Genomic DNA, 25,781 nt, shown 5'->3' on the forward strand with positions numbered 1-25,781 from the left:
AAAAAAAAAAAAACACACACAAAAGCAACTCCTTTCAGCATTCAGATTGCTGGCTTTTGGGGCTTTTAGAAGAAGGTCTGCGAGGGATTTCTGTAAAAATGTACTGGGAGGCTTACTACTGCAAACTCACAGTTACAAATTTTGGTGACAGTACTTTTTGAAACAAAGAGGAAAATAGCTTAGAACAGCAAATTCTTGCCTTTTTACTAAGCACTCTGAAATGCTGACTTCAGACCAGGAAAGCCATTCTGGGTGCTGTTGTAGTGATAGCAGAGCAGTGTTTCTCTCCATGGAGGAGAGCCATTGAGCTGGGTCCTGGTCCTTGCTCCCTGCTGGGGAGAAGAAAGTCTGGCAGAGATTGATGGGGCTGAGGTGGATGCCCTGTGGTCTTCCTGCCTCCTTCCTCATGGAGGATGTCTGAACACCTAGCAGTGTATAACTACCACAGCGTGGTGTTTTAGGAGAAGTGGTTGCCAGATTGCTAAAAGCAGCAGGCTGGAAATTGCAGGATGCTCATGAGATGCACGGTGATGGGATACACAACACAGCCATCCCACTATCACAGCTGAGCTGGCTGTGCTTAGCTCTCAAAGCTGTAGCTCGAGGTAATGTCAGGAAAGCGTCTGTGTTGTGTAGCTCCTGCTCAAACCTTTTCAATTTCAGACAGTGAGAGAAGAGGAAGAATTTTTAAGATCATGTTTCATGGGCCTGGGCCTTTCGTCCTGTGCCTCAGTTCTCCATCAGGATGACAAAGGTGATAACTGAAACAAAAGAGCACAGATGTGTAATGATGAGCTCTGCCTCTGAAGCCTATGTTTTTCCTTCTTTCCTCACAAGTCAGCCTCATCTGTTTGCTAGGAAAGTAACACAGTAGCAACCCAGGAGGCTCCTGGAATGTACTGAGGATAATTTATTGAGCCAGGTAATACACAGCCCCGCCAGGGAGGATGTAATGCTGGACCTTTGGCTCACCAACACAAGGGAACTGATTGCTGACATCAGAATTGGAGACTGCCAGGGCTGTAGTGACCATGCAGTGGTGGAGAGTTCATGCTAGTGAGGGATATCAGACAGACTGAGAGCAAAAATAGGATGCTAAATTTTAGGAAAGCTAAATTCCAACTCTTCAAGCAGTTAGTCAGCAAAAATCTCTGGGAAACTGTTCTCAAGGATCAGGAAATGAAACAGATCTATGATCAGTGAATGCACTAGAAGCTGTCTGCCTTATCCAGTGTCAGGACCCTTGCGTCTAAGAAAAATCAACCAGAACTGGGTAGGGAGTGCAGTGTCTGGGAAGGAGCACTGGCTGAGCCACGGGGTTGCTGATTCCTACAGCTGTTCTGGAGTGAACGTTGCCTGTTGCTGATTTTGCCTTTACCTTGGTATGTCACTACTGATACATTGCTTTCTAGGTTCTTTGACCTTCTGAACAGGTAAATGAGAGGGGGAAAGACTGGTTAATGTTCAGCATATCTGAAAAACTGATGGAATACAGTGGTGCCTCATCTCCCAGCTAGCCCATCTCCTGTGTTGGCTCTGATTCTAGTCTAGAGTTAAGATAAGCCGAAGGATGGACTGGGAGATTTTTTTTCCCCCTCTCTTTAAAATGGCTGAATTAGAAACATTCAGTCGTGAGGGGGGTTTAAAGAAGAGTAAGTCTTTATGATAATCTTTTCTGATCCTGCATAAACTGTGTCTCCATTTAAATGGGCTCTTTTGTTGTTGTTTTATGCAAGCTTTCTCAAAGTGCTGTTTTTCAGCAAGTATAGCAGCATATTACAAGGGATTCTGGATAGAAACATCCTGATACCTTCTCCCCATGCCTGTTTCTTAGAGGGTTTGCTTAACTTTACAGTTAACGTTACACCACTCGTGGTGTTATTTTCTGGGGGAAACAATCTATTCCAATCTTGACTACAAAGAGCCTTTGGCAGTAATACGTGATGCTCTGAAAGGTGGAGCTAGATGGAAAGTGGGACCTTCTGTGGCTGGCTTCTAAGTCAGGCAAGAGATTGAGAGCTTGAAGACTATGCAGCTCTATGAGAAACTGGACTTTGAGCCACATGATGTTTTTTAAGTCCTTTCTCCTGTCAGTCCTATCTTTGTGTAGACCTGTCACTAAAGAGCAGTAAGCTGTGGGTTTCTTTATTTAAGCTGACACGAAGATGATAAAACAGAATTTCGTAGAAGGGGTGAGAATCTGACTGGAGGCACAAAGAGAGATCCAGTTCCCACGCTGTTTGGAGCGTGTTGTGACATTCCTGCTGTAGTCACACACAGAAGTAGGCAGTCATAGCAGCTTTCTTTATTCCTTTTGCTGTTGCAAATCAGATAATACAAACATTTTACTTAGCAAGCTTAGGGTTGTAAGCCAGGACACTGAAAAGAGGAAGAGGCTACCCAGGACAAATATGGGAAGAGGAACGTGTTTGTTGCTGATGCTTGCTGTCATCAACAGAAGCCATGATCGTTGTTTTTGACTCTGGAATGCAGAGGAGTTCATGCAGTATCATTGGGGTCAAACAGATCAGATCAAATTTAAACTTTTGACTTGGACTAAGAGGTCTTGTGCAAGGCAAGTTTCCTTTGGCGTTGGTAGTCAACAGCCAGCCAGGATTTGCCCTTGTATTAGATCTTTACCAGTATGAGTATGTTAGGCTGCTGAAACCAACACCTGCTGCTCAAGCATTCCCTGCCTATTCTCCTGCTGCTGCAGCTCATGCTTTACATACCCTTCCTTGCTTCTCTGCTCTAATCTGTGAGAGAGATATCTCAGTCAAGGTTGCAGACCTCTTCCCTTCCTCAGAAGAGGCAGTGCTTTGGAATAACCTTACTTAAGCAGAGTCCTCACAAGGAAGGACTCTTCATCAACACCTATTGGGATGGATTTCAACTCTTTTGGAGACCAAGCAAGGGGCAGGGTCCACTCTAGCTTCATCTGCATTTGAACCAGTGGCTGAACTGCCCGACCAGGTCCATTCATTTTTTGGAACTAGGGAAATGTATAGAACTTGGAACACGTTAATGGATGTTTCAGTTATCTTCTGAGTATCCGAACAGGAATCTCCATTGAAAGAAACCCTGAGGGTAACCCAGGCAGTGTGAACGGGCCCATGCTAGTGATGCAATTCTTGTTCCTGCGAGATTCGTTTGGAATGGGGATTACCCCATCCCAATATTTTGCTTGTTCTCCATGAAAAGTCAAGAGTCACTGTTATCCCAGCCCTCCGAAATACCTGTCTGTGCTGGAGCTTACTCTCTCCCTTCTCTGTTATTAAGGCTGAAGAAGAGTTAGTAAAGGCTCAGAAGGTGTTTGAAGAAATGAACATTGATCTGCAGGAGGAGCTGCCTTCACTATGGAATAGGTGAGTGCTGGAAGTTTTCTCAACAGCTGGTTGGAAGGACGTGAAGACTTTCAGCTTTTCCACAGACCTTCCTGTACAACTGTTCTCAGTTGTTCTCTTGGGCTGGTTTCTGCTCTTGCTTTCTGGATCGTCTCAGAGAATCTGTTCTGGGATTACCTCCAGCTGGGGAGATCTAGGGAGCACCCACCGAAGCAGCAGTTTTAAAACAACAGAGAGGGTGAGAAGATGGTTTGCTGCTCTTTGGATGCTCCTTCTGGATTTAGACAGTTGGGTGAAAAAAACTTAATGGAGGGATCGTGATGTGGGCTGCCCTTAAACGTGCTCCACATAAGACCCAGTGAAGAACTGGTGGTTGCAACTGCACTTCTATTGTGATCTATTTAACAAAATACAGCCTGGCTGAGAGAGGATGAAGACTTGAGAGTTTGGAATTTTGCTATACTTATGATTGTGCTGATAAAAAGGTGAGAGAAGAAGCAGACAAAACAACAGGGAGCTCTGAGGATGAAATATAGGAGCTGACATACAGGGAAGGCAGGGAAAATCCGCCTAGGAGTGCCCTAGCTGCTGATTTTCAAATGCAGTAGCATTGTTTGGGTCAGCCACCTCCACACCTGCCTCTCCCATTTGTCAGAACAAGTTCAGATTCTACCCTACTTGTTCTCCTCCTCATCTTGAGCATGTTTGCCTCATGCCTGGCTTTTGTTCCATCATCCCGTCCACACTTCCTTGCAGCCCTTCTATTCCTTTATGTACCAGACCTGACAGAGTTGAATTCATGTGGGAATGGTGAGCAGAAGGTGTGAGGAGGGGCATAACTGAAAGCCTTTGGAGAGCGTTGTGTCCATTAAGCTTTTCTCTCTTTCATTTTCATTTGGCAGTCGTGTTGGTTTCTACGTCAACACATTCCAGAGTATAGCAGGCCTAGAAGAAAACTTCCACAAAGAGATGAGCAAGGTAAGGCAACTAACAGTTTGTTCTGCTAACACACTCTGTCCTCACTGTTATTTAACAAGCTGAACGGTATGGCTGGAGAGGAAAGAGCAGCTGCCCTGTATAAAAGAAAAACGTTTGGGGGAAAAAAAAAAAAAAGAGGGTTAACAACACAGAAGGTCTGTCTGAGATAGCGATATGAAGGGATAGAACATGGGTAAGAGACCACAAGGACCATGCTGCAGTGAGAGTGTGTGTCACTTGTCTCATTTGAAGATCCAGAGAGGGGAGTGTGGCAAATTTTGGCCCTCCTTTGGTTCCTTTCTCTGTTTCTTCCAAAATCTGGATCTGTAAACTTTAACCAGGGCTCTCAGCCTGGCATCTGTCCACTCCGCCCACTGCCTGGCAGCAAGTTGCTCTGAACCCTCAGCTAGCTGTGGGGATAGAAACATCAGGGAATCTGTCAGTCTTCATGTCAGTGCAACGTGAGACTGGACTTCAACTTAGCCATTAGGAAGGCCCTTCCCAGCAGTAATTCACTGCTTTGTCTTCTTTCCTGCCCTGTGACCCAAAAAAAGGCATTTGATTGCTTAGTGTGACCTTTGCGTGAGTTACCTGTGTGTCATGGGCTGGTGGCAGCTGGATTTGTGTTGTGTGCCAGCACCCAATAGGAACCTCAGAAGTAGTCTGAGGGAAATCCTCCTAGTGCCACTTTCATTTACAGGTATGTTCTTACTGTTAGTACTCTTAAAAGCTGGAGAAGCCTAGAGTTCCTTAGGTCTCTTTGTTGCACCAAAGACCAATGCACTCTCTGTAAATGTTGCTCTGAGCTTGATGAGCAGTGGAGAATCCAGCTGGAAAACTTTGTTATTGCTTCCTTGTCACTGTCTTCCTAACAACAAGATAGCTGCTAAGCAACAAGCAACTTTATAATGGTCATCAAATTCCCAGCAGTCTAGAAGCCTACTGCTATGGTGTAATGCATCAGTTCTGAGCTCTGCTGACATTTCATGGGGACCTTTCCAGTTAATGGCCTGCTCTTCTCCACTGGGAAATGAACTGATTGTTAGGAGTAGGGAAGGTTATTACAATTATCAGTTTGTTGCTGTTAAGTTACATTCTGCAGAAGGTGGGAAAGATGCTTGCTAGACAGGAGTTATCCTCTTATATCATGTTGTGGATTTTTCTTTCCTTAGGACTTTTGTATGAGAACAGGCCTTCTGCTTTGTTCAGTAAGAGCCATCTGTTTCTTATTACTGCAATAGCATCCAACTAAGTGCTGGTGTTGCCGATGTGACGCCTCTGATACAGACTGCATTGGATCCCTCCTCCTACTGATTTGGAATTTGGCATCCAATTTTGTTTGTGAATTGGCTCTTTCAGGATAGGAGTGTCCAGAGTGAATATTTCAGCTTTTGGTGTCAGGAAGAGTTTAACCCCTAACATTGCATTTCTGCCAAGAGATCCAGGTTCTGCCTAAACCTAGATGGCCCAGGCAGCCTGCAGGATCAAAGCTTGCTGTTGGCTTGAAGTCCTGCTGCTATATCCCTCGTTCATAAGGAAGTATAAAGAGCAACTTCGCTACAAATCTAGAGTGGATCTTCACTTTGAGCACATGAAAGACTCTCAGTTAAACACTCTGCCTGTTTCTACAATGGTGCCTGGCAGCACATGGGTGGGAGTAGGTGAGAAAGAAGCAAGGAGGATGGTCTCTTCGGGAGACTGCATTCCCATGAGATACCAGCAGCTTTTCAGTGGTTTCAGCATTGTGGGGTTTTTTTTTCCCCACAAAGGAGTAGTGACAGATATAGAACTGTTTCTTTGTGGGATAGCTAAGTATATGCACATATAGGCACAAGACTGTATTTTGTCAGCCTAAGCAGGCCAGCACAGGCTCTTTTTGGACACTTTTCTCATTCTTTTTCTCTCTTTTGTTTTTATATTTTACAGTTGAACCAAAACCTCCATGATGTCCTGCTGGGTCTAGACAAGCAGTACTCAGGCAATGCCTTTCCCATTAAAGCACAGCCCAGGTCAGTAACTAGTAACAGGAAACATCGTCTTTCTCCCAGCAGAGGAGGAGGGACAAGCTGTGGAAAAGGGAGTGTTTCTACTGGGGTCTTGAAATCTCCATGTTGTCAGCGGGGGGTGATTTGATTGCTTACATACAGCCAGCCAGCACCCTCCTTGAAAACTGCTGGAGTGTGTCTGAGATTGCTCTTGGGCTGGGAGACATGATGCAATACCTCCAGCCTTTGGAGGATATAGATGTAGGCTTCAACTTCTACTGCATACCAATATTTAGGCAATTGAGTAGCATCTATGCTGTTTTAAAAGTCTAATTCCATGAACCAGTGACATACACTGGGTTGCCACTCCTGCTGGGTCTGGTTGCCCTGCAGCCCTCCCTTTTTTTCCTTCTGAAACTTCCCCCCACATACCTGCAACTTCTGAGCTTGAGGACCAAGAGCCCCTTTGTTTCCCCAGCCTTCCCTTTGGCCCTCCAAACTTGGAACACCCTCTTCACCAAAGCCCTGTGTCCCTCCTGTGCATCAAATGGGGATGTGTTGCCTCTGTGTGTGTTGTGGATGTAGTTGTAGCCTCAATATTATGAGGCTTTCTGATCTCAGAGCACTTCCCAGCTGTGTGGATGCAAGGAGTGTGGGTTCTCTACAGTCTTTGGAATTTCTTTTTGTAGTTTTGAGTTTTCTTTCTGCAGCTGGGTCCAGTCCATGTAGGTTAACTGCAAATCTGCACGTTCTGTAGCACCAAGAGGGGAGGGAGAGGTCAGGCTCTTGATGAGGCTGCACCTGGGTCCCATCCAAATGCGTGAGTGATGAAACAATGTAGGACTCTGGCTTCCAGCTGCTGCTAATCCCACATGCTGGCTGAGCAGGAGCACAGCCCGTGTCCTCAATTGGTGCATTAATGGAGGGAGGAGGTGAAATCAGTAAGAAGTAAGGGCACGTTAGTTTGGAAGGGGCTGCGTCAGCTGTTAAGACCTTTGTGCTCTCTTGACTCTCCTCCCAGCCTAACCTCCAATTGCAGTCATGCATAAACGAGTTTTTTGTCTCATTCTGGCAATATGTGTGGTGTTTGCCAGATTTAAAGAAAGATGAAATTTAAGTTAAATTTGGCCCCTGCATTTTGGATTGCTAACGCCACGTTCTCAAGGTGCATCTTATGAGGGTATTATCTTCTATTTAAGTTAGCACACGATGTCTGTTTATAATCCCCAACAACTGAAGCCTTATATGGGGCAGCGGTGCTCATCCTCTTGCTGCTGTGCACCGTGTTACCATGATCCACTTGGAAGAGGATAAGGTAGCAAGGCAGGTGAAAGCCAGTGCTGTTGCTTTCCCAGCTCCTTCCTTCTCCTTCCTTTCTTACACCAGCAAGTGACTGCTGTAGTGACAGCAGATCTTAGATGAATCCTTGTTGTGGCATCAAGTTTTTGGCATGAAAGTTTTCAATGAATTTATTACCTTTGTCATGATTCCTACCCAGACACAGCTGGTTTCATTTGAGGGTGGAATGGGTATCTCAGCTGAGATGAGTCTTGCCCCAAAATGACTATTGTTACCCTTTGCTCGGGGGAGTTACAGGAGGATGCATATAAAAGATTTCCAGGACTATAATGCCTTGCAGGGAACAGGAAATACCATGAGGCACTTATCTCTACATCTGTCCTGTCATTGTGGTTCAGGACAAGAGCGTGCAGGAGGAAATAGCCCTCACCACTCCTGTGGCCTGTATTAGGAGCAGATGCTTCCCTAGCCCTACTCTGCTGGGAAAGGGATTGGAGATGGATACAGTGGCAGGAAGTTAATGACAAGATGTGAGAAGAGGTGCAGTTATTCTCCTGCATCACTCTGGCATCTCACTGACAAATGGGTGGAAAGAAGGTGCTGAATGGGTGCTTGGAAGCTTAACTTTTCCTCCCCGGTCTGACTGTGCTGTCCTGTAACGGAAATGATTTGCGTGCCGTCCTCAACAGAAAGAAAACTAAACTGTTCGCCAGGCTGAGGAAAAAGATGAGCAGGTACCGGTACGGAGAGCAGCATTTCAATATGTGTTTGATTTAGTTCCTAAAACTGGAGAGGCTGTTGCTGGACTCTTTAACAGCCTGGCACGTATTAACCCTGTGATGGGAGAGGGCTCTTTTGCATGATGTCGTGTGTTCATGGCCTGCTGGGACCTGCTGAGGTCTGTGTCTGGATAATCCCATTAACTGCTTGTGTGCCTGGTTTGAATCCTTGCTTCCTTTCCTCCAAAAAAAAAAAAAAAAAAGGTGGTGTGAAAGCTCAGGCATTGTCTGCTTGGTTATTTTTGTGCAACTAAAAGCATGATGCTGGGTTGTATGGGGGAAATAAGGTCTAATTTGGTGATTAACAAGATCTAGTTTTACTTAGCAGGGCTTGCCCTTATGAACAGCTGTGAAATGCTGCATTCTCATTCCCTGCCTGGCCCAGGAGGACCAGTAGGCAGCTCTCACACGCAGTCCTTCCTGTCTACCTACTGTCTGTCCTGTCCTGCAGCGAGAGGACAGTGATGTAGGAGAGGGCCACTTTCAGCTTTGCTCTTTACTTGCTCTGTTCCTGAGGATCCTTACAGTCTTATTCCATCCATTTAAGATTTGTGCAGAGCTGCAGGAAAGGGAAGCCTCTGTTGTTCTGTATAAAGGCTACTATCAGCAGCTTGCCTTTCAAAACAGCTGTGGCATTGAATAACTGGTTTGCCACAATGCCTAGAGTTACTATAGCCAAGGTCAAGGACTCTGACAAGAATATGCTGTGGGGCAAAGCAGGGATTGCTGCATAATGGCATAGAAATTTCCCCTAATTCATGTTTTTTCCTACTCTTTTTGTTGATGTTCCTTGTGTGGTGTCCTTTTATAAGGATTTTTTTTTCCACATTTTCTCAAGAAGATATTTCAGCAGCAATAAAAGCAAGTGCTGGTATTGAGATGCTTGCTTTCTGATCCTGTCTTCTCACTGACCTTTCTCTTTGTCTCTGCTGTACATCCTGTCTGAAAGGAAGAGAATGGTAATTTCACAGGGAATCTGATGGGCAAATATTATTTTTTTCCTCAAGTGAAAAATATTGAATGATTGTCTTCTGAAGGAGGATTCACAGTGCTTCTCTGTATGTCTGTCTCTGACCATGAGCCAGCATTGCCGTGACTGCACCAGGAGGTGTAGCACTTCCAGTCATTGTCAGCCCCTGCAGATGCTACAGCAAAGAGGGAGCTAGTAAATCTCATTTGGATGAGCTCTAACCACAACATCCTCCTGCTGCGCTCTAAAAGTCTGGCTAGTGCAGCAGTTAAGGTGCTTGATCCAGGCTGTGCTGCGGGTTCTGCTGTCAGAGCAGCTGCAGGAATACAGAGAAATGCACGACCCCTTGTGTGGGGAAGGAAGGTCAAGGGCTCAGTTGTTCTTTGATCAGCAGCAAGAATGTGCATTTGGGCCAAGAGACACCTGAGTACATAGGTGTTTTTTTTCTGTCTCCCCTGCTGCCTCTTTTTTGATGTGGGAATAAGTCTAGAGTGTTCAACGAGCTTTGATGCTTAAATAAATAAATAAACAGAACCCAATTACTTTTAGCTAAAAGACCCTATCTGAGCTCTAGCTGAGATGCCTTTTTCTTTTTCTTTTTAACTTGAGAACTTGGCAGGAGGTGGCCTGTCTGTTTCTACTGTATTGGAGATTTGGTTCCATCTTTCAGTGTGGGATTGTTAAAAGCACATAGAAACCCCACGTGCAGATGTTAGTCTGCTCTTCAGAATAGGTGACCTGTGTGAGGAGTCTGGAAGCTCAGCAATACTAAAAGAAACTGGTGGGATTTGGGATTGACTCACAGAAGAAAGGTGACACCCCTGTCCCTTCCCTGCCTGATATTCCTGGATTTGGCATTGCTTCTCAATTGCTCATAGGAACCTTAAAAAAAAAAAAAAAAAAAAAAAAGGCAGCAACTGCAACAACAGGCTACATTGACTTTTTTCTTTTGACTTTCTTCTATGATAACACTCATGCTTTTCCCTATGTTTTCTTGGAGCAAGAAGTCCATTCAGAGGCAAGACCCTGCTCTGTGCAGCACACTGTGTGTGGTTTCCTGTGAAAACCACGGGATCCTGGTGACAGGGTGATTTGGCGCTGGTCACATTAGTTAAACCCGTGCAAAGCAACAAGTGCAGGAATAAAGGTGCTGCTCAGGGAGCTGGAAAAGGCTCAGTCAAAATTAGCACTGGCATTTTCCTAAGGGGGATCAGCCAACACATCAAATAAGCTGTAAATAGCAGTGACTTACTGACGGCTTTGGTGTGGGGCCCTCTCAGCCCTTGCAGGACAAGAGGAAGAAACTGGGCTGCCTCTCATATGGGAGTCTTTCACCAATAGATCTCCAAATTAAGTCACTGCCAGACACCACAAGTAAGTCACCAGAAAGTCATTTCATGGCCTCTAGAAAATGATTGTGAGCTCCTTTCTTACCAGGAGAAATGATCTTTTCAGTTGCGTAGTTAGAGAAACCTATCCTTGTGTTGGATAGGCCAGTTGGTAGCCAGGACTCCCAGCACTGTTTGGGCATTTGACAAGTCCTAGCAGTCCAGTTGCAGGTCACTGTGTCCTCTTACTATTTCCATTCTTCTGCAACTCTCATTGCTATAAGGTGTTGTAGGACCCACTCTGAGATCCCAGAAGTGGCGTGCTGAAGTTCAAGACCCATGTCTTCAGTGAGGCTGAGCTTAGAAAGGTCACTGTGTCCACCTCAGATGATGCTGTAATGGTGTTGCCATGGAAATAGCGGCAAGATAAACTTCTGCTGAAATCATTTCAGGTTTTCCCTGCTGTGAATGAACTGTGTGAAGCCTGGTAGCTCTCGCTTACAGCAGGACTTCCTTACCTTTGCTCTGTGACTGTTGCTACTTAATCTGTAGCTCCATCATGACAATGCCACAGAATCTTTCATGCAACCCACTGTGTCAAAGTGATTTCTGGGGATATTTTAGGAAGGACACTAGACATATCCAAACAAATTGGAGAGCTGCAAAGGTTGATGTATGTGTTTTTCAGTCCATCTTCCTTTTTCTCTATTCTTTCCCCACTTCTTTCCTTTGCGTGTGTGCCCCTGGTTGAGAGCTGCTGGCATAGAACATCACTGATTTTATTGCATCATGTTTGTGTGCTGCTGGTGTCACTGTTATCAGAAACATCTGACCTGCATGTGGACCTGAGAGCAAGTGCTTTGTGGGAAAATGTGTGTGGGCTGTATGTATATGGGAAGAAAGTGGGAGGGAGCAATGGTTGAGGGCAAAGTGAATGGGGTGGGAAGCTTGAAAGCTGGAATGCTGAGCAGAGTGATACGCTTGCTTGGGAAGGGAGGTTTTCAGAAGTGCCTTGCTGTCCTTCATCTTACTGCCCCTCTAGTTGTGAGTGTTTAGAAATGAGATTATCATGCATGTTAGCCAGTGACCACCACACCTGGTCTCCAGGACTCTTGGGAAAGAGTAAAGAAAAAATGTGTCACTCAGGTCTACTTTGTTGCAGTTCTGAGTCTGTGCAAGGATTTATTGTCTCAGGTTGTAGGAAAGCATGACCTTTAACTTTACAGAAGCTGCAACTTTATTATTGTAAATTGAGGCAAATATTGATCCCTGTAGATGAGATTGCACAGCCTTTTTGAAATATTCTGTAATATTTTCATTTTGACTCTGCGTAGTTTTGCCAGGCTTCTTCTGCTATAAAATATCCTGTTAGTTTGAGTGCTTCTACATGACTTGAGATAAGTTGCTTTTTGGGGAGCCAAAGTGTATCAACTTTTCCGAGGCTGGGAAAATGGATTTACTTTTATCCCCATCTAAATTCTCAGATAACTAGCTTTTAGCCAAATATCTCATGATTCCACAGATTGAAGCACAGACCTGACGCTCTGGCAGGGCATAGCCTTTAGGGAGAGGCATTTGCCTATTGCCATTCCTTTCAAAAATCCAAATCTGACCAAGTTATGAACCAAAAACACCATTGGTATATGCTTCTTGCATCTTAATCCTCTGAGGAATCCTCCTTGATTGTGTCAGAAATGGTCCAGGAGCAAGAACCTACTGAGAAGGCAAAGGCATAAAAGAGTTCATCATTGAAAACAGGCTGAGGAAACTTTCCATGATAGAGCTTATTAGCCAAAATCTCTCTGTTTCTTTGCTGACTGGCATGATCTGTGAAACCTCGGTCTGCTTTTCTCTGTTGCAGCTTAGACAGTTTGTACCACATATCTTTTATTACTGCCGTAGTTCAGGTGTTGTAGATCTGCATGTGGATCTGTTGGTTACAACCCATACAACTGTCAGTATGACACTACTCAGAAAATATTTACCTGGAAAAGTTACAGAATGACCTGCACAAGATTCCTTTCCCCATATGCTTCTCTAGAGATGTATTACTTAAAGATAGGCACTTATATAGAATCAGTGAGAATTAAGGATGGCTGTGCTTTTTTTTTTTTCCCCGCCCTTTTTCACCCATATCTGATGCAAAATATATTAATGTAGTGGGACTTTATTGGGTAGCCTCCTGTCCAGTAATCCTGCTGCAGTTGGGCAGCAAGTGATTCAGCAAAGATGCTTGTCAGAAGCTTGTAGAGGCTTCAGATATCATCATCACATTTCTGGGCAGTGGAGCAAACAGGCAGTGAAGACCAATGGTCTGTGCTGGTTAGCTCAACTTCTCCTAGGCCTTGCTCAGACTATTCTTTTTCTCTCTCTCTTTTTTTTTTTTTTTTTTTTTCTTTCTCTCTCCCTCTCTCCCCTTCCTTCAGTGACAGCACCCCAGCGAAAGCAAATAAAAGCCCCTCGCCTCCACCAGATGGATCTCCCATCACCAGCCCTGAGACCAAGACTGTTAACCATGAGCTGGAACCATCCACTTTGGAAGCACCTGGGGCAAGCATCCCAAAATCACCATCTCAGGTAGCATCCCCATGATGTTAATCATGTCTCTACCGTATTACCAATGCTCTGTGAGTCAAAGACATCCATAAGTTGCTCTTATTTGAACCTCTTCCTGCTACGGAGCACAGAATAGAGCATGCCGGTTGCTCTCCATCAGTGTGGAGCAAGCACGAGATTTCTGAGAATGCAAGTTGTTAATTGATTATCTCTGTATTATGCAGGGAAGAACCAAGCTGTCTCTGAATTGCTCGTACACAGGGATGAGGCTGGTAATGTATTTTGCCATCAGGTAGGATGGTCAAGAAAATCCAGGGAAAATGTAGCTAGGCAAGGAGGTTTGCTCTTTACATTTGAATTAACCTGTGGAATCCAATGGTCCTGCCTCTTCCCAAGAACTTCCCTTACTGAGGAGAATCTGAAGAAGAAAGTTTTGTGTTTATGTGGATAAGCAGAACATCAGTATTTTGCATGATGCTTTACTTTAATATAGTATACTATCTTTTAATCTATTATTTTGATCTTGCAGTTAATAATAAGGGTATTATATTATTCCATGAACAAATTAACTGGGTAGTAGGGAGAGAACTGTTAGTTGGCTTTTGATACCTTCCATGTGGCATTTCTTAGGCCTTTGTTTGTCCTCTTCTTACATGGGAGACACCCAGCAGCAGGTTTAAAATGTGTAGCGGCTGCTTCTTAGTGTATCACATGTTGGGATGTAAGGAAAATAAAATATTTGCTTCTTTTCCCCATCCCCTTATTGGTAAGTGGAGAAAAAAGTGTGGTGAGAAGAAAGAACAAATAGACCAGTTTCATGTCTGGTACCAGTCATTGCATTTCAGTAAGTCGGACAACAAAGAGGAGTCTTCCTAAATTAAATCTGATAAGGAATCTGGGCAAACTGGTAAGAAATACCTACTGCTGCTAAAAAAGGTTTAAAGTAAAACAGGACTTCTTTGCTGTTGTTGTAAGTTTGCAGTATGATTCCAAATCCAGGTCTGTGTTTGTTAGAGCTGTCTACCTTTTCTGGAATAGCCTCTCACAATGTTTTTCCCCCCATTATGTTTTTGATTTTCAGAGAATCTAGAGACGAAAAAAGATATTTATACATTGACAAAAGGGTCTCTTCCAGTGAGGATACCTGGCTGTATCTTTGCTAGACTTCTTCAGGGTCTCTGCATACCCAGCATTAAGCCTAGAGTGACTTAACTGCTGCCACCCAGGCCAGGACCTTGGAGCGGAGTTTGCATATTTAAAGGGAGAGAATAGTGTATGTCTTTCTAGAACTGCCGTACTGTTGTGTTTTTTTTTCCTGAGATCACTACAACTTGGTGGAAATTTGGAACAAGAAATGGTACAAATCTATTGAGCTTTTCACTGCAGACTTCACTCAGACTTGTTTTCCCTTTCCTTTAAATAGCGCACATAGACCTTGTTTTTGCCAGGCTGCAAGTGCTTGCTCATTCACTTGCTGCCTTCCTGCCCACAGGAATGGGGCTGGAGGCCGCCCCATGTTGAGCAAGCAGAATATTCCAGCAGAGCTTCTGGAGAGTCAAGGCAAGACTGAAATGATGTTTAGCAGCGTGTGCTGCCACCAGCTGGCAGCTCTTTTCTACTTTACATTTAATTCATTTTCTAGACCTCAATACAGTAAAGAACAAGAGCTCCACTCTATGCTTCCTAGGTGCCAAGAGTTGGGGCTGACTCCACAGGGAGGAAAAACAGCTGTTCTGGAGTTTCTGTGTCTTGGAACTTGACTGCAGCACTCCACACTGAGTAGTTTGGCGGTGACACAGGGCTTGAGGGGTCTGGGAAATTTCAAAGGTTCACCTTTTGCTCTCAGTTACACCACTGAAATACTGTAAAGGCAATTCTGAAAACAGCAGAGCTGTATTGAATTTTTAGACGGATAAAGCTCTGTGGGATCCAAATCAGCAAAAAGACTTCAGGGGATTTATTCTAGTCAGCAAAGTTCTTCATGCTTTGCGCAGTTTCAGGTACAACCCAACATCAATATGCAGTTCCGTTGTCTTTGAGATGGTGTTAAACTGCTGCTGGAGATGATGCTGCATGCTGTGTAAGTCTCCGAAGATACTAGCACACAGGAGAGGGTAGGGGACTATTTCAGAGTAGTAAATCACAGAAATGTCAGGATCTTTTTAGTTTTGAGTTTGTAATTGGAACCTCCCAGCCTGCAGGGAACTTGTATGGCTGCTTTGTTCCAACACAGGAACAGCTCTTCAGAGTTTGGTTGGAGCTACAAGAGAGCATTGAGGCTTGGGCACAAGAAAATGTGAAGAGGGTGTGGATCAGTTGATCTAGGGAGGGTCTACTGCAGCTTCCCACTGGGGCTGGATGCAGCGTGAGGCTGAGTCTTTTAGCTTGATAAGAGAGTAATAGGGTGTGTTAGAGTCAGTCTTCATTTTGCTTTCTCTGGGGTCTTCATTTGGGCTACACTTGTGACTTCATTAGTGTTGATGTGCATTGGTGAAACTGAGAGCAGAGGTAGACCCACAGCAGTCTTGGCTTCTCAGGAATTCAAGTGTTCTTCCCCAAAACTGAGATACCTGGTAAGATGCCATGAAGAATTCCTTCTGACTTCATGGTCTACTGTTTATCTCATTGCCGGGCAGATCAGAATCTGGCCTCATGGGCATCCCACAATAAGACAGAGTCTGGGCTCTTATTCCTTTAAGTATGGTAAGTATGGAAAATGGAGGCAGAACTGGCCTGGTCTACTGAGTTGTGTTCTTAGTAACTTGTCTGCTTCCTCCCCAGTGTTGGTTGTTTTTTGTTTATTTTTTTTGGAAGGTTGCACATGTTCTAATTATGTATGCATGTCCTGTCAATGCATATTAATTGTTACGCTTCTTCTCTGCAGAGGGAAACTTGCCCATAGCTGAAGTGTAACTAATGATGCCAAACCTTCTCTGGAGGCGTGTGGTTATTTTAATTTTGTTTCATTTTCCCCTTCTCCCTTCCTCTCTCTCCAGATGGAGTTGATTGGACCATTCTCTGTGCCTGTGGTTGTGATTTCCCTCACCTTCAATTTTTGTGGCTAACCTGGTTCCTGTCTCTGGTTTTTTTGGGTGTCGCCGTCTGTGCTGTGGCCGTGTGCTCACTTGCATGCAGTTGAGGAAAGGGCCTCCGGTGCCTCCGCCTCCAAAAGTCACCCCTTCCAAGGAGATCAAGCAGGAGAACATCATCAGTCTGTTTGATGACAATTTTGTCCCTGAGATAAGTGTGACAACCCCCTCGCAGGTTAGCTGCTATGCCCTGCATTGTATTTGTCTGCCTCTGAACTTTTTCTTTTCGTCTTTCTTCTCTCTGGAGGTGTCATGCCATGAAACCTGGTCAGGTGAAGGAGGAAGGCAGTCTCAGCATTGGACCACAGAAGGCAAAGAGGGAGATAGGGGGCTATTTTGGAAGGCAAGGTAGCTGGAAGGCAGCTTAGACAAGCATGTAGTCCTTTGAGAGCTTTGGCTCATAGAAGAAATGGGAGAGATTTAGCTGGTGGGAGATGCCAGAATCTCAGTTCAGAAATTATCATTGTGTTTGCGTAGTGGCAGTGTATGTGGAGTGTAGCATCCCTTGCATCCCATTATATGCTCTCTCCAGGCCCAGGGATCCTAGGTGTGGATGAAGCTTGTTTTGTCTACTTTTGTACAATCCCAAACTTTGACCCTGTCTTTTTTGCCTTTTTAGAAGGCAGTTCTGTGCTCTTTAGGTGGGGGCTTTGTATTAACTTTTAAAGCCCACACATGCACTGGAAAAGCCCACAGGAATTGGTGACTGAAGCGTAGACAGGCAGGACTGTGCCTGCTGTGAATTCAGGGCTCCTGACAGACTGTTTTCACCAGCCAGCAGTTCCCATAAGAATATTTTTTTCCTGAGGTGTGACACCTTTTGAAGCTCTAAAAATGGTAACAGCATTTTCAAGCAATGAATTTTCATCTTTACTTACCTTATTATTAACATCACTGGAAGAGAGGATGCCCGCTTGGGGAATTCATTCTATGTTGGATCTAGGAGAACAGATGTTCTTATGTATACAGGAGCCTGACCAGATTTCTGGCTGCATCATGAGATACCTGCATTTATATTTTTATATATATACACACATATACTGTTCATTTTTTTTTTTGACCCTAAATGCTTGTTAAAGCACAAGTTATGCCTGTAGCAGTTCTCATCTGTGACTCATTTGCTGACTTTTCTTCATGTCATGCTGCTCTGTTGCCTCTGGTTTGCCACCTTCCACCTCACTGCTGAAGAGTCAAGGTAGAGTGGAGAGGAAAGGATGATGTCAGATTTTGCATTGCAATAGATAAAGCCTGCAGAGCAGAGATGATTTGACTGCAACATTGGAAGCGTGGGGACCACAGGCAGCTGAGCGACTCTCATTCTCTGTACTTCTTTCTCTTATATCATAATGGACAGTTCTGTCTGCCCCATGGTTTGCATCTTGTATTTCCATGTGAATGCCTGCCCTTAGCCAGTTGTATTCTGCACCTGATCAGTGTCCTGACCCAGGATGGGATCTGCTGTGACATTCAATCAGATTAAATTTCTGAAGGAGGACTCTGGTTGCCAGAACAATCTTCACCGAAGCGCTCAGCAGGCGCTAGTGTTCAGTGCATTGCCCAGGGCTGCTCCTGTCAGATGTCTTGGCTCCAGTGAGCTTTTTTTGTGGGAGATCTGGGTAAAGGCAAAAGGTGCTAGGCCTTGCATGTAAGTGTTGAATGACAGGTAAGATACTTTCGTGACCATCCCACCACCAAACAAAGCTGAAGATTGGGATTTGAACCTTCCTGATGGCCTGAGTGCACTGGAGGAGTGTGCTCAATGCCAGTTTTAACATACTGGTCAAGGTTTATTGTTGTGAGATGGGAGAATTTGGTCGTCCTCATGGAACTGTGGATATCAGAAAGAGAAGAGAATGTTGTTATGGGAGGGAAAAGTCCAAGAGAGAATCGCAGTAAGAGAAAATAAAAGGAAAATAAAACATGGTGATGGTATGGGCTGCATGCAGAAGACTTTCACTTAAATTTTATTGCTGTTTTCCCCATGTTCTTTCACGGTGTGGCTATGATGTAGTTGTGAAGGCCAGCCTTCCAGATTTGGTGTGTTATTGGAAAGGTAGCTGAGGTGGTATGGCAAGTGAACTTTAGAGATCAATGGAAATGGGGTCAACTCCTGCACTTTGAGCTTCCTCTGAAGAGAAATACAAGGAGAGTCTTGTGGTTATGCTAAATTTAAAAGCAGACGTATTGACTTATTTTGAATACTCCTTTGTTGTGACTATTTTATTAAAGGTAATTAGTGAATGTGCTGTCATTGTCTTCAGCTGCTGCATTAATCAGAAAGTTATTCTGCTGACTTGGAAGAGAGCAGCACATGCATGCTGCTTTGGAAGGCTTGTGTATGCGTGTTTCTGGGATACCTGAAATGGAAAGCATTGTAAATATCGTTTTGAACTGGAGTGATATGAGTCCCTAACTAGGGTGAGCTTTTACGTTATGTGTTTCTGTGTCTGAAGGGAATTAGGAGCTTGGGGAGTTAGTTCTGAGCCTTGCTTGTTTTTCTGTCTGGGTCTACATTGCTGAGATGTGTGGCTGAGTAAGTCTGTCCTGGGCTTTTAACACAAAGGCATGTGGATGAGCTGTAAGGTGTAGAAATAAATAAAAAATCACCTGAACTGGTTAGTGGCAGTGATCCTTTTGGCTATAACAGGTCAGGTGCTTGCACCATGTGAGCTCATTTGGTCAGATGAGAAGGTGAGTGAGCCTTATGGAAAAGGCTCAGGTTTGGCTCAGTGGAGCCCTGCTTACTGCCCGTGATTAAAGGCATCCCAGAGTCAGGAGCCACATCAAGTGTTCACATTCCCACACTGTCTTCTACGCTTGCAGCCATAGCACCTGGATGTTGCATACCTTGTCTGTACTGTACATGTGTGCGTGTCTAATGCTCGTACTGCTTTTCTTCCTCACTGCTGCCAAGTTTGATGCCCCTGGGCCCTTCCAGGAGGGAGCCAGCCTGTTGGATCTGGATTTTGATCCCATTAAACCAGATGCCACTATGGGGAAGACCCCTACACCTGCTTCTCAGGTTGGTTAATATCCAACTCTCCCTCTCTCTTTGAAAATGAGCTGTTGCCAGGGGTGGTGTGACCTGCAACCACGTCAGTGACAGTTTGGACCTGAGCTCTGGGTGGCTGGGCTGGAAGCCACCAACTTCTGATGCCCTGCGGATGGGCACCTTGGTCTTCTCTGCTGCGTGTGAAAGTCCAGTGAGAATCACGTGGCTGTTAGCCAGGCCACAGTCTGGCACTAGCTGTCTGTGGGGTGCTTGTGCTTTGCTCAGGTGATCTACTTCTTGATGACACGTTCATAGATCTCCATCCATAGATTAACGTCCTCTATATACTGTGTGGATTTAAACCATGGGTAGGCATTCAACCTCTGCTCTGTGCTCCTGCTGTAAATTGTTCTCAAAGAGATTTTTAGTAAACAGACACTTTGATAGTGTGCAGTTACTTAAGATGAATAAAACTGCAGAGATACTCAAGTGACACGAGGCCCTTCTGTCTGAGTATAACATAGCCTCTGTTCATGATAATGAAGTGGCTTCCTCCCTGGACATATTGCCTCACAGTGAAGTAAAAGGAAGATTCATAATTCTGGTCTGACCTGTAGCTGTTCCTGTCCTACTAGAGACAGGTGGGCTGCACTTTGGTTTCTTTCACCCAGACATTCCATTTCTTATGTGTGAAATACATGTTCTTGGCCTGTGGTTTCCACTAAAATTCGTAGTAATATAATTTGGATGTTACAGTATTTTTCCAGTATCATGAAGTCAAGTGGGCCTGTATGGCTGATCTTTCTAGCAGTAGGATCTCTGTTAAAAGTTTGATGCTTCTAAATTAAAATACTGCGTCTGCGAAATTCTAGTTATTAGCATAGTTTAATACACACCAATGTGCCAAACTGCCACTTTGGGGAACTTTAAATGGACAGATTGGCATTTCTTGACTGCATCACTGCTACATACCCCAGAATAAGCTTGTTTTTTGTTGTTCTGAATCACCTGTTATAACTTGAATAATTGGGTATGTTGACATTGGATATGAGTTTGAATTTATTTTAAAATGAAATTATTTGCAATAAATGCAATAAATGTTATGCTGAGTGGGATTTTTAAAACTGTTCAACAGTAACATGTTGCACATTTATTGTTAGTTTCAGAAGTCACTTAAGAGTCTGAAGTTAATACTTTACAGTGGTAACCACAGTATTAAACCTAGCACAAACCTCCCCATTTTCAAAGAATTCAGATTTATTTCCCACAGGGCAAGTGATATGGCAGAGAGGTTAAAATATTTCGCTGTTGATCCAAAGATATGGGCTGAAGTCTTGCTCTGAAATAATGTGTAACTCTGGTTGAGGAGATAAGAGAATATTTAACTCTGATAGACCACAAATTCATGATTTTTTTTTTCCTGTCAGTACTGGCACTAATAACTGAATGTGGCTTAGCTGTCTCCCTTCATACCAGAGCAAGGAATGACCCTCATTCGGATATGTTAGTGCTTAATTTGGAAATGCAATGGGGATGAGTGTATAGATCTGCACACTTAACAACAACAACAAACAAAACAAAACAAAACAAAACAAAAAAAAACCATGCGGAGGTAAGTAGTGCTGTTGAATGTGTATGTCTGCTTCAGACTGTCTGTAATTTTGTACTTGCTGAAATAATTGCATATAAACATGTTTTGTTTCTGTTGCTCTTTGACATGCGTAGTCTTTACCTTGGGATTTATGGGAGGTAAGAACTTCCTGTGGCTGTCATCTCTCATCACATACTGTGCACGCCTGTGCCATCCCTGCTTGCATCTGTCTCATTTCCCTCTCTGCTTTTCCTCTTTGCACACCTCAAACCAAAGTTTCTTCATATACTGCTGAGCCCACTTACATACCTTGCCCATAAAGCCCTGGGGCAGCCACGTTTGCCACGTCTGGCACTGTAGCTTAATGCCTCTAGCAGCAAACCAAGCCACAGCCTTTCCCTGCTAACTCGCTTATCTTTCCCTTGGCATGATACTGAGACCTTTTTCCCAGACTTAATCCCACTGTGGCATTATCCTCACCCTCCACCCTTTCGTGTGTATATCCTGTTGGTCTTGTGTGTTATGCATAAATGTCTCAGGAGTCCTTGGTCCTTACTGCCTGTACCGTTGGGTATATGTGTGCATATTTGAGGTTATCTGCATTATTTGCTGCTCGTTGACCATCATTGTCAGAAAGGCTGATGTGAAATAACTCAGCCTGTGTCCATGCAAAAACTTAAGTGTAGGCCCAAGGCTTGCTTGTTGTCTGTGACAGCCCCAGTTTTGGAGCTTTCTGACTAAGGAAGAGCCTACATGCTCTACATCTGAACCCAAACAGTGCACTCATTTATGCCCTCTAGATGTATCAAGCCTGGGAAGGTCTCGGAGCACTGCAAAACAGCCCACTGGGAGATGCATCAAGCACTGCTGATTATGAGCCCCTCTGGACAAACAGGTAGCAGTGTAGGCAGAAAATGTGTGATCTGGGCATTCATACCTGCAGCTTGAGCTGGCTGTAGCCCATACAGTTGATATAGGCCTCATGTCCTTGGCTTGCACCAGGGAATCAAGTCCTGGAAATCTTTGGATTCTCAAAATCCACATCCCCTACTTAGAGTAAGTACATGGAAGAAAGCAGCTCTGCCGTTGCTGAGAGTTTGGCCCAAGGACTCACAGCGGCCAAGGCTGTCCTTCACATGAGTCTGTTGAAAGATGTTTCCCTTGAGTGTTTTATCAGCCATCAGTGTTTAACCTGTCATTCCCTTTTATGAGCATTGTTAGTCTGTCTGGGAAAGTAAAAAGTCAGTGCATTGGCACTCGAATTGCCATTCAAGTGGACAGGCAGTGAGTGAGGTATAACTATATGTGGTGTAGTCTAGGTGCAAAAGGTATTTGAAGTCATTTCTTCCATTTTGGAAACTGATTTCATCCAAAGGACAGTTTAATCAATTGGGGAGCGCTGTTACAGCAAGAGGCTCTCAGCACGCCAGTTGCCACCTGAACATACACTGTTAAAGGACACAGCTCCCTATATCTGGGAAATTTTGTCTCCTCAAGCCTTCTGAAGTGTTTTTGCTCTAATATTGTTCTGAGATGGTGATGAGAGGTCTGTTGGATGATAAAATTGTACCATATGTTATATGGTTAATAACGATAGAAATTTGGATGCAGGTGAACTTGCTTAATTCTGCAGACAAGTAAACTTGTGCTTTGTTTGTGTGATGCTGATGTTTGAATAAACAAAGCTTTCAAACAGGCAGCAGCAGTGAGCAGTTCTCACTCTTCTTTCCATGACTGCAAATGTTTTTGGCATGCCTACAGGTACATAAAATAGAAAAATAAGTAGCTGACATGAAAATGCCTTTTGTTGAAATACGGGGAATTAATTTAAGTCCAATTTCTCTAGTTATTAAATATTGTTTTTGCAAATCAGCTGCTTTAAGAAATCTGTGGCTCAATATGAGCTGCTTTTCACCTATCCACATAAAAACCATGCTTGGCCTGATAGAGTTGTGCTGGCATCTGTCCCAATTCTGGTTGCACTGAGTCCAGATAAAAGGCAACCTGGGAGCAAATCTAATTAAACAGGAGAAGCCTTTGTAGCATTTAATATGCATACATTTACCTTAGCTATTCCAAAGCTGCTCTGGGAATCTGCTGGATGGGAACAGGTCTGCTATTTATAATATCCTCTGGCAACATCGGCCTGTGGGCATGCTGATGAGGGAATACGAGGAAGGATGTGTCAGGAGAGGAAAGCGTGTGTTAAATGGCACTGTTGGAACAGCTGAAGTTTAAGTGATGGCTTTTGGTTAAATAAAAGTATTTCTTTCTTGATTGTTTCTGCTGTTACTGGGAAACCACTTGGATAGTTGTGCCAGTATGTATCTGGTACTCAGATGAGTATGGAGCTGGGGTTAGCATGGCTGCTGCTTTACACAGTGTGTGCATGCTTTGGTCTGGCCAGGTTAATTCAGAGAGCATTGGAGTTCACTCGCCTGACTGGTGCTGCACACCTGCTGCAATGAAGGCGCAGAGCTTGGCTTGGTGTCAGCCCAGGTCTGATGAAGGAAGATAGAAGAAAGGTATGGTGAAGGAAGGGTGTTCAGAGTGTGGCTTAAAACCTGGTGGATCTGTGCATTTTCTTGTTGTTCTTATGAGGATGAAGAGACCTCCCTGTCTGAGGGATGAGTTTGGGATCAGTCCACAGACTGTTTCTGAGCTTCAGTCACCATTGGTTGGCTTGGAATGTCTGCAGAGCCCAGATTCAACAAAGTTATCTGGGTTCCCAGGGAAACTGCTGAAAGCTGGGGGGTTCACTGATCAGTTGAACCTGGCCAGAGTGCTTCTATAGAGCTGGGACTAGGAGAATTGCAATAGTGGGATATCTGGACAGTGCTTTGCTTTGAAAATGGTTGTATTTGGAGGTACGTGTGCTTACCAAATGTATGAATCATGCAGGCATTTAAAAACTTGTTTATTCACGTGTTAAAAATGGGAAGTATCTGTATTAGCAGTTTCTATTGTGCAAGTTTGAAGCAGGAATCTAGTTAGATTATACAAAGAGTTGTCTGTGCTATGATTGAATAAATATAGATGGGCAGTGAATGCTTCCAGGCATTAAATTAGAAAACAGACCTTACTAGGCCCGTGAGATTCTTGTCAGGAGTCTTTCTAATGCTGTCTGGCTGGAAGTATTAATGCTTCCAGATCCAACTTAATTCCTATGCTGCCGCAGTTTCTGGGAGGGGCAAATGAATGTCTTTATTTTTGCATTAAAACAAAGCTAGCTTGGCATCAGGTGTGAGAGACCAAAAGCTTGAAGCTCTGGATGAGTACTAGAGCTCATTCTTTGCTGTGCTCCTACTTCCAGGAGCAATCTCTGCTGGGCAGTGGTTTGTAAGTGATGCTGAATAGCTCCTGGTGGAGGTAGCTTTTGTGCATTAGATTCTTCCCTACCAACCACGCAGACACCATGCAGAATAGTCATAGCAAATTCTTACAAACAATCCAAATTCATGACTCTTTGGGCCTGTCTAGAATCAAACTGGATTAAAATCAGCATAGTTTTCAGTTGAGTTTCATTCACAGCTAACATTATAAAGATGCTAGGTTCACACAAAGTTCCACATCTGGACATGCTATTACCATGCTCTTCTTTTTCTGGGAGTATATGAAGGCTCAAATGTTCCCTGATTATTGATGCTTGGAAATAGCCTATTGGTTGATCCCTGTCTGTTGGCATGTGAGCATTCACATTGCGTATTCACATGCAAGTGGAAATCTAGATGTAGTAACAGATACTGTGTATGTAAGTAAGTATGTTAAATCCTGAAAAGAAAAGGCATACAGGTTCTGGGGATTGCATTGTTTCTTCTGCAGTATTGTCTCTTGTGTGGCTGAGAGGGGATTCAGGCTTTACTGTGGTTTCTCTAGGCTGCAGAGAATTGGGGAGGCAGATGTAGTGAGAACTGAAGTTCTTCACCTGTTTGTCAGCAGATGGCAGCAATCAACCGTGTAGGGAGCACTTGGACAGACTGAGCTGTACTTTCTGCACACAGATATGACGGTAATGAGAGTAACTCCACTTGAATGGATTCTGTGTTGCAGCCTACAGAAGCAGCCCATGCAGGAGCTGAAGCAGCTGGATCTGAAGCAGCAGCTGGAGCTGAAGCATCTAAAACTGAAGGTGATTCAGGATCGGTAAGTACCTCAAGAGAAAGTAGTTGCTTCTCCACCACTTCTCTTTGTCATACAGCCGACATATGGGAAACTAGGCTGAAAAAAGAGGTTTGCAATGGCTTGGAAAAATGCACCCTTGCTGCTTGAGCAGTTACAATGGTCTTACTCAAAGGCCAGAGTTAGCTGTTGTGTTTTCCCTGTGTGATACTTAGGGATAAACTCAGCTGGAAGATCTTTAAAAAGAGCCTTCTATTTGTTCATGTCATGAAGCCAGCCTACAGCCAGCCCCTTCTGTATTAAGCTTGCATCATCTGATGGGCTCCTCCTTTCCCACCATTTACTTTACCTCCCTGAGCTCTGCCTACACCTCCTGAATAACCAGATCTCCTCTCTTTTGACACTATCATGTTTTTAGGGGCTGGAGTAGGTCCATTTTATGGCTGCTTGGTTCTTCTAGATTGTCACTTGTGACTTGTTCTTCATGGACTTTACAAGGACTGCTTTGTGACTGCATTAAATGGAAAATGCTGCAAGTGTGGTCCCAGAAAAATGCTCTAAATCCTCCATGAACTTTGCAGCCATAAGCAAAGAAGGGCAGCAGTCTTTACTGTCATTTGGAGTGTTCTTGTCACTGTTGAGAAAACCCACTGAAACTTGGATGGAGTTGGTATTCCCAACTGGGTTATGGATAGTTTTGATGTGAATCCTTCAATACGGATCAGTGAACTGCCCATCTTGGATTCTCCTT

The 25,781-nt window shown here is 44.1% G+C and overlaps 1 protein-coding gene across 6 annotated transcripts in view; it reads left to right on the plus strand.

Annotated features, from left to right (window-relative positions):
• Positions 1 to 25,781, plus strand: part of BIN1 (bridging integrator 1) — an 84,399-nt gene that overhangs the window by 53,304 nt on the left and 5,314 nt on the right. For 2 of the 6 annotated variants that reach the window (XM_042827150.1, XM_042827144.1), the window contains 8 exons: positions 3,280 to 3,365; positions 4,247 to 4,322; positions 6,249 to 6,331; positions 13,110 to 13,260; positions 16,375 to 16,503; positions 19,243 to 19,350; positions 21,046 to 21,069; positions 24,962 to 25,054. In XM_042827150.1, the coding sequence (XP_042683084.1) occupies positions 3,280 to 3,365; positions 4,247 to 4,322; positions 6,249 to 6,331; positions 13,110 to 13,260; positions 16,375 to 16,503; positions 19,243 to 19,350; positions 21,046 to 21,069; positions 24,962 to 25,054 (750 nt within the window). Of the gene's footprint in view, positions 1 to 3,279; positions 3,366 to 4,246; positions 4,323 to 6,248; positions 6,332 to 13,109; positions 13,261 to 16,374; positions 16,504 to 19,242; positions 19,351 to 21,045; positions 21,070 to 21,711; positions 21,807 to 24,961; positions 25,055 to 25,781 lie in introns of all 6 variants that reach the window. The other 4 variants (XR_006170318.1, XM_042827145.1, XM_042827146.1 and 1 more) reach the window with 4 other exon arrangements.

The sequence above is a fragment of the Centrocercus urophasianus genome, unplaced genomic scaffold (genome assembly GCF_019232065.1).
Source record: "Centrocercus urophasianus isolate 14NV4802_14NV808 unplaced genomic scaffold, USGS_Curo_1.0 seq_28, whole genome shotgun sequence".
Classification (NCBI taxonomy): Eukaryota; Metazoa; Chordata; class Aves; order Galliformes; family Phasianidae; genus Centrocercus; species Centrocercus urophasianus.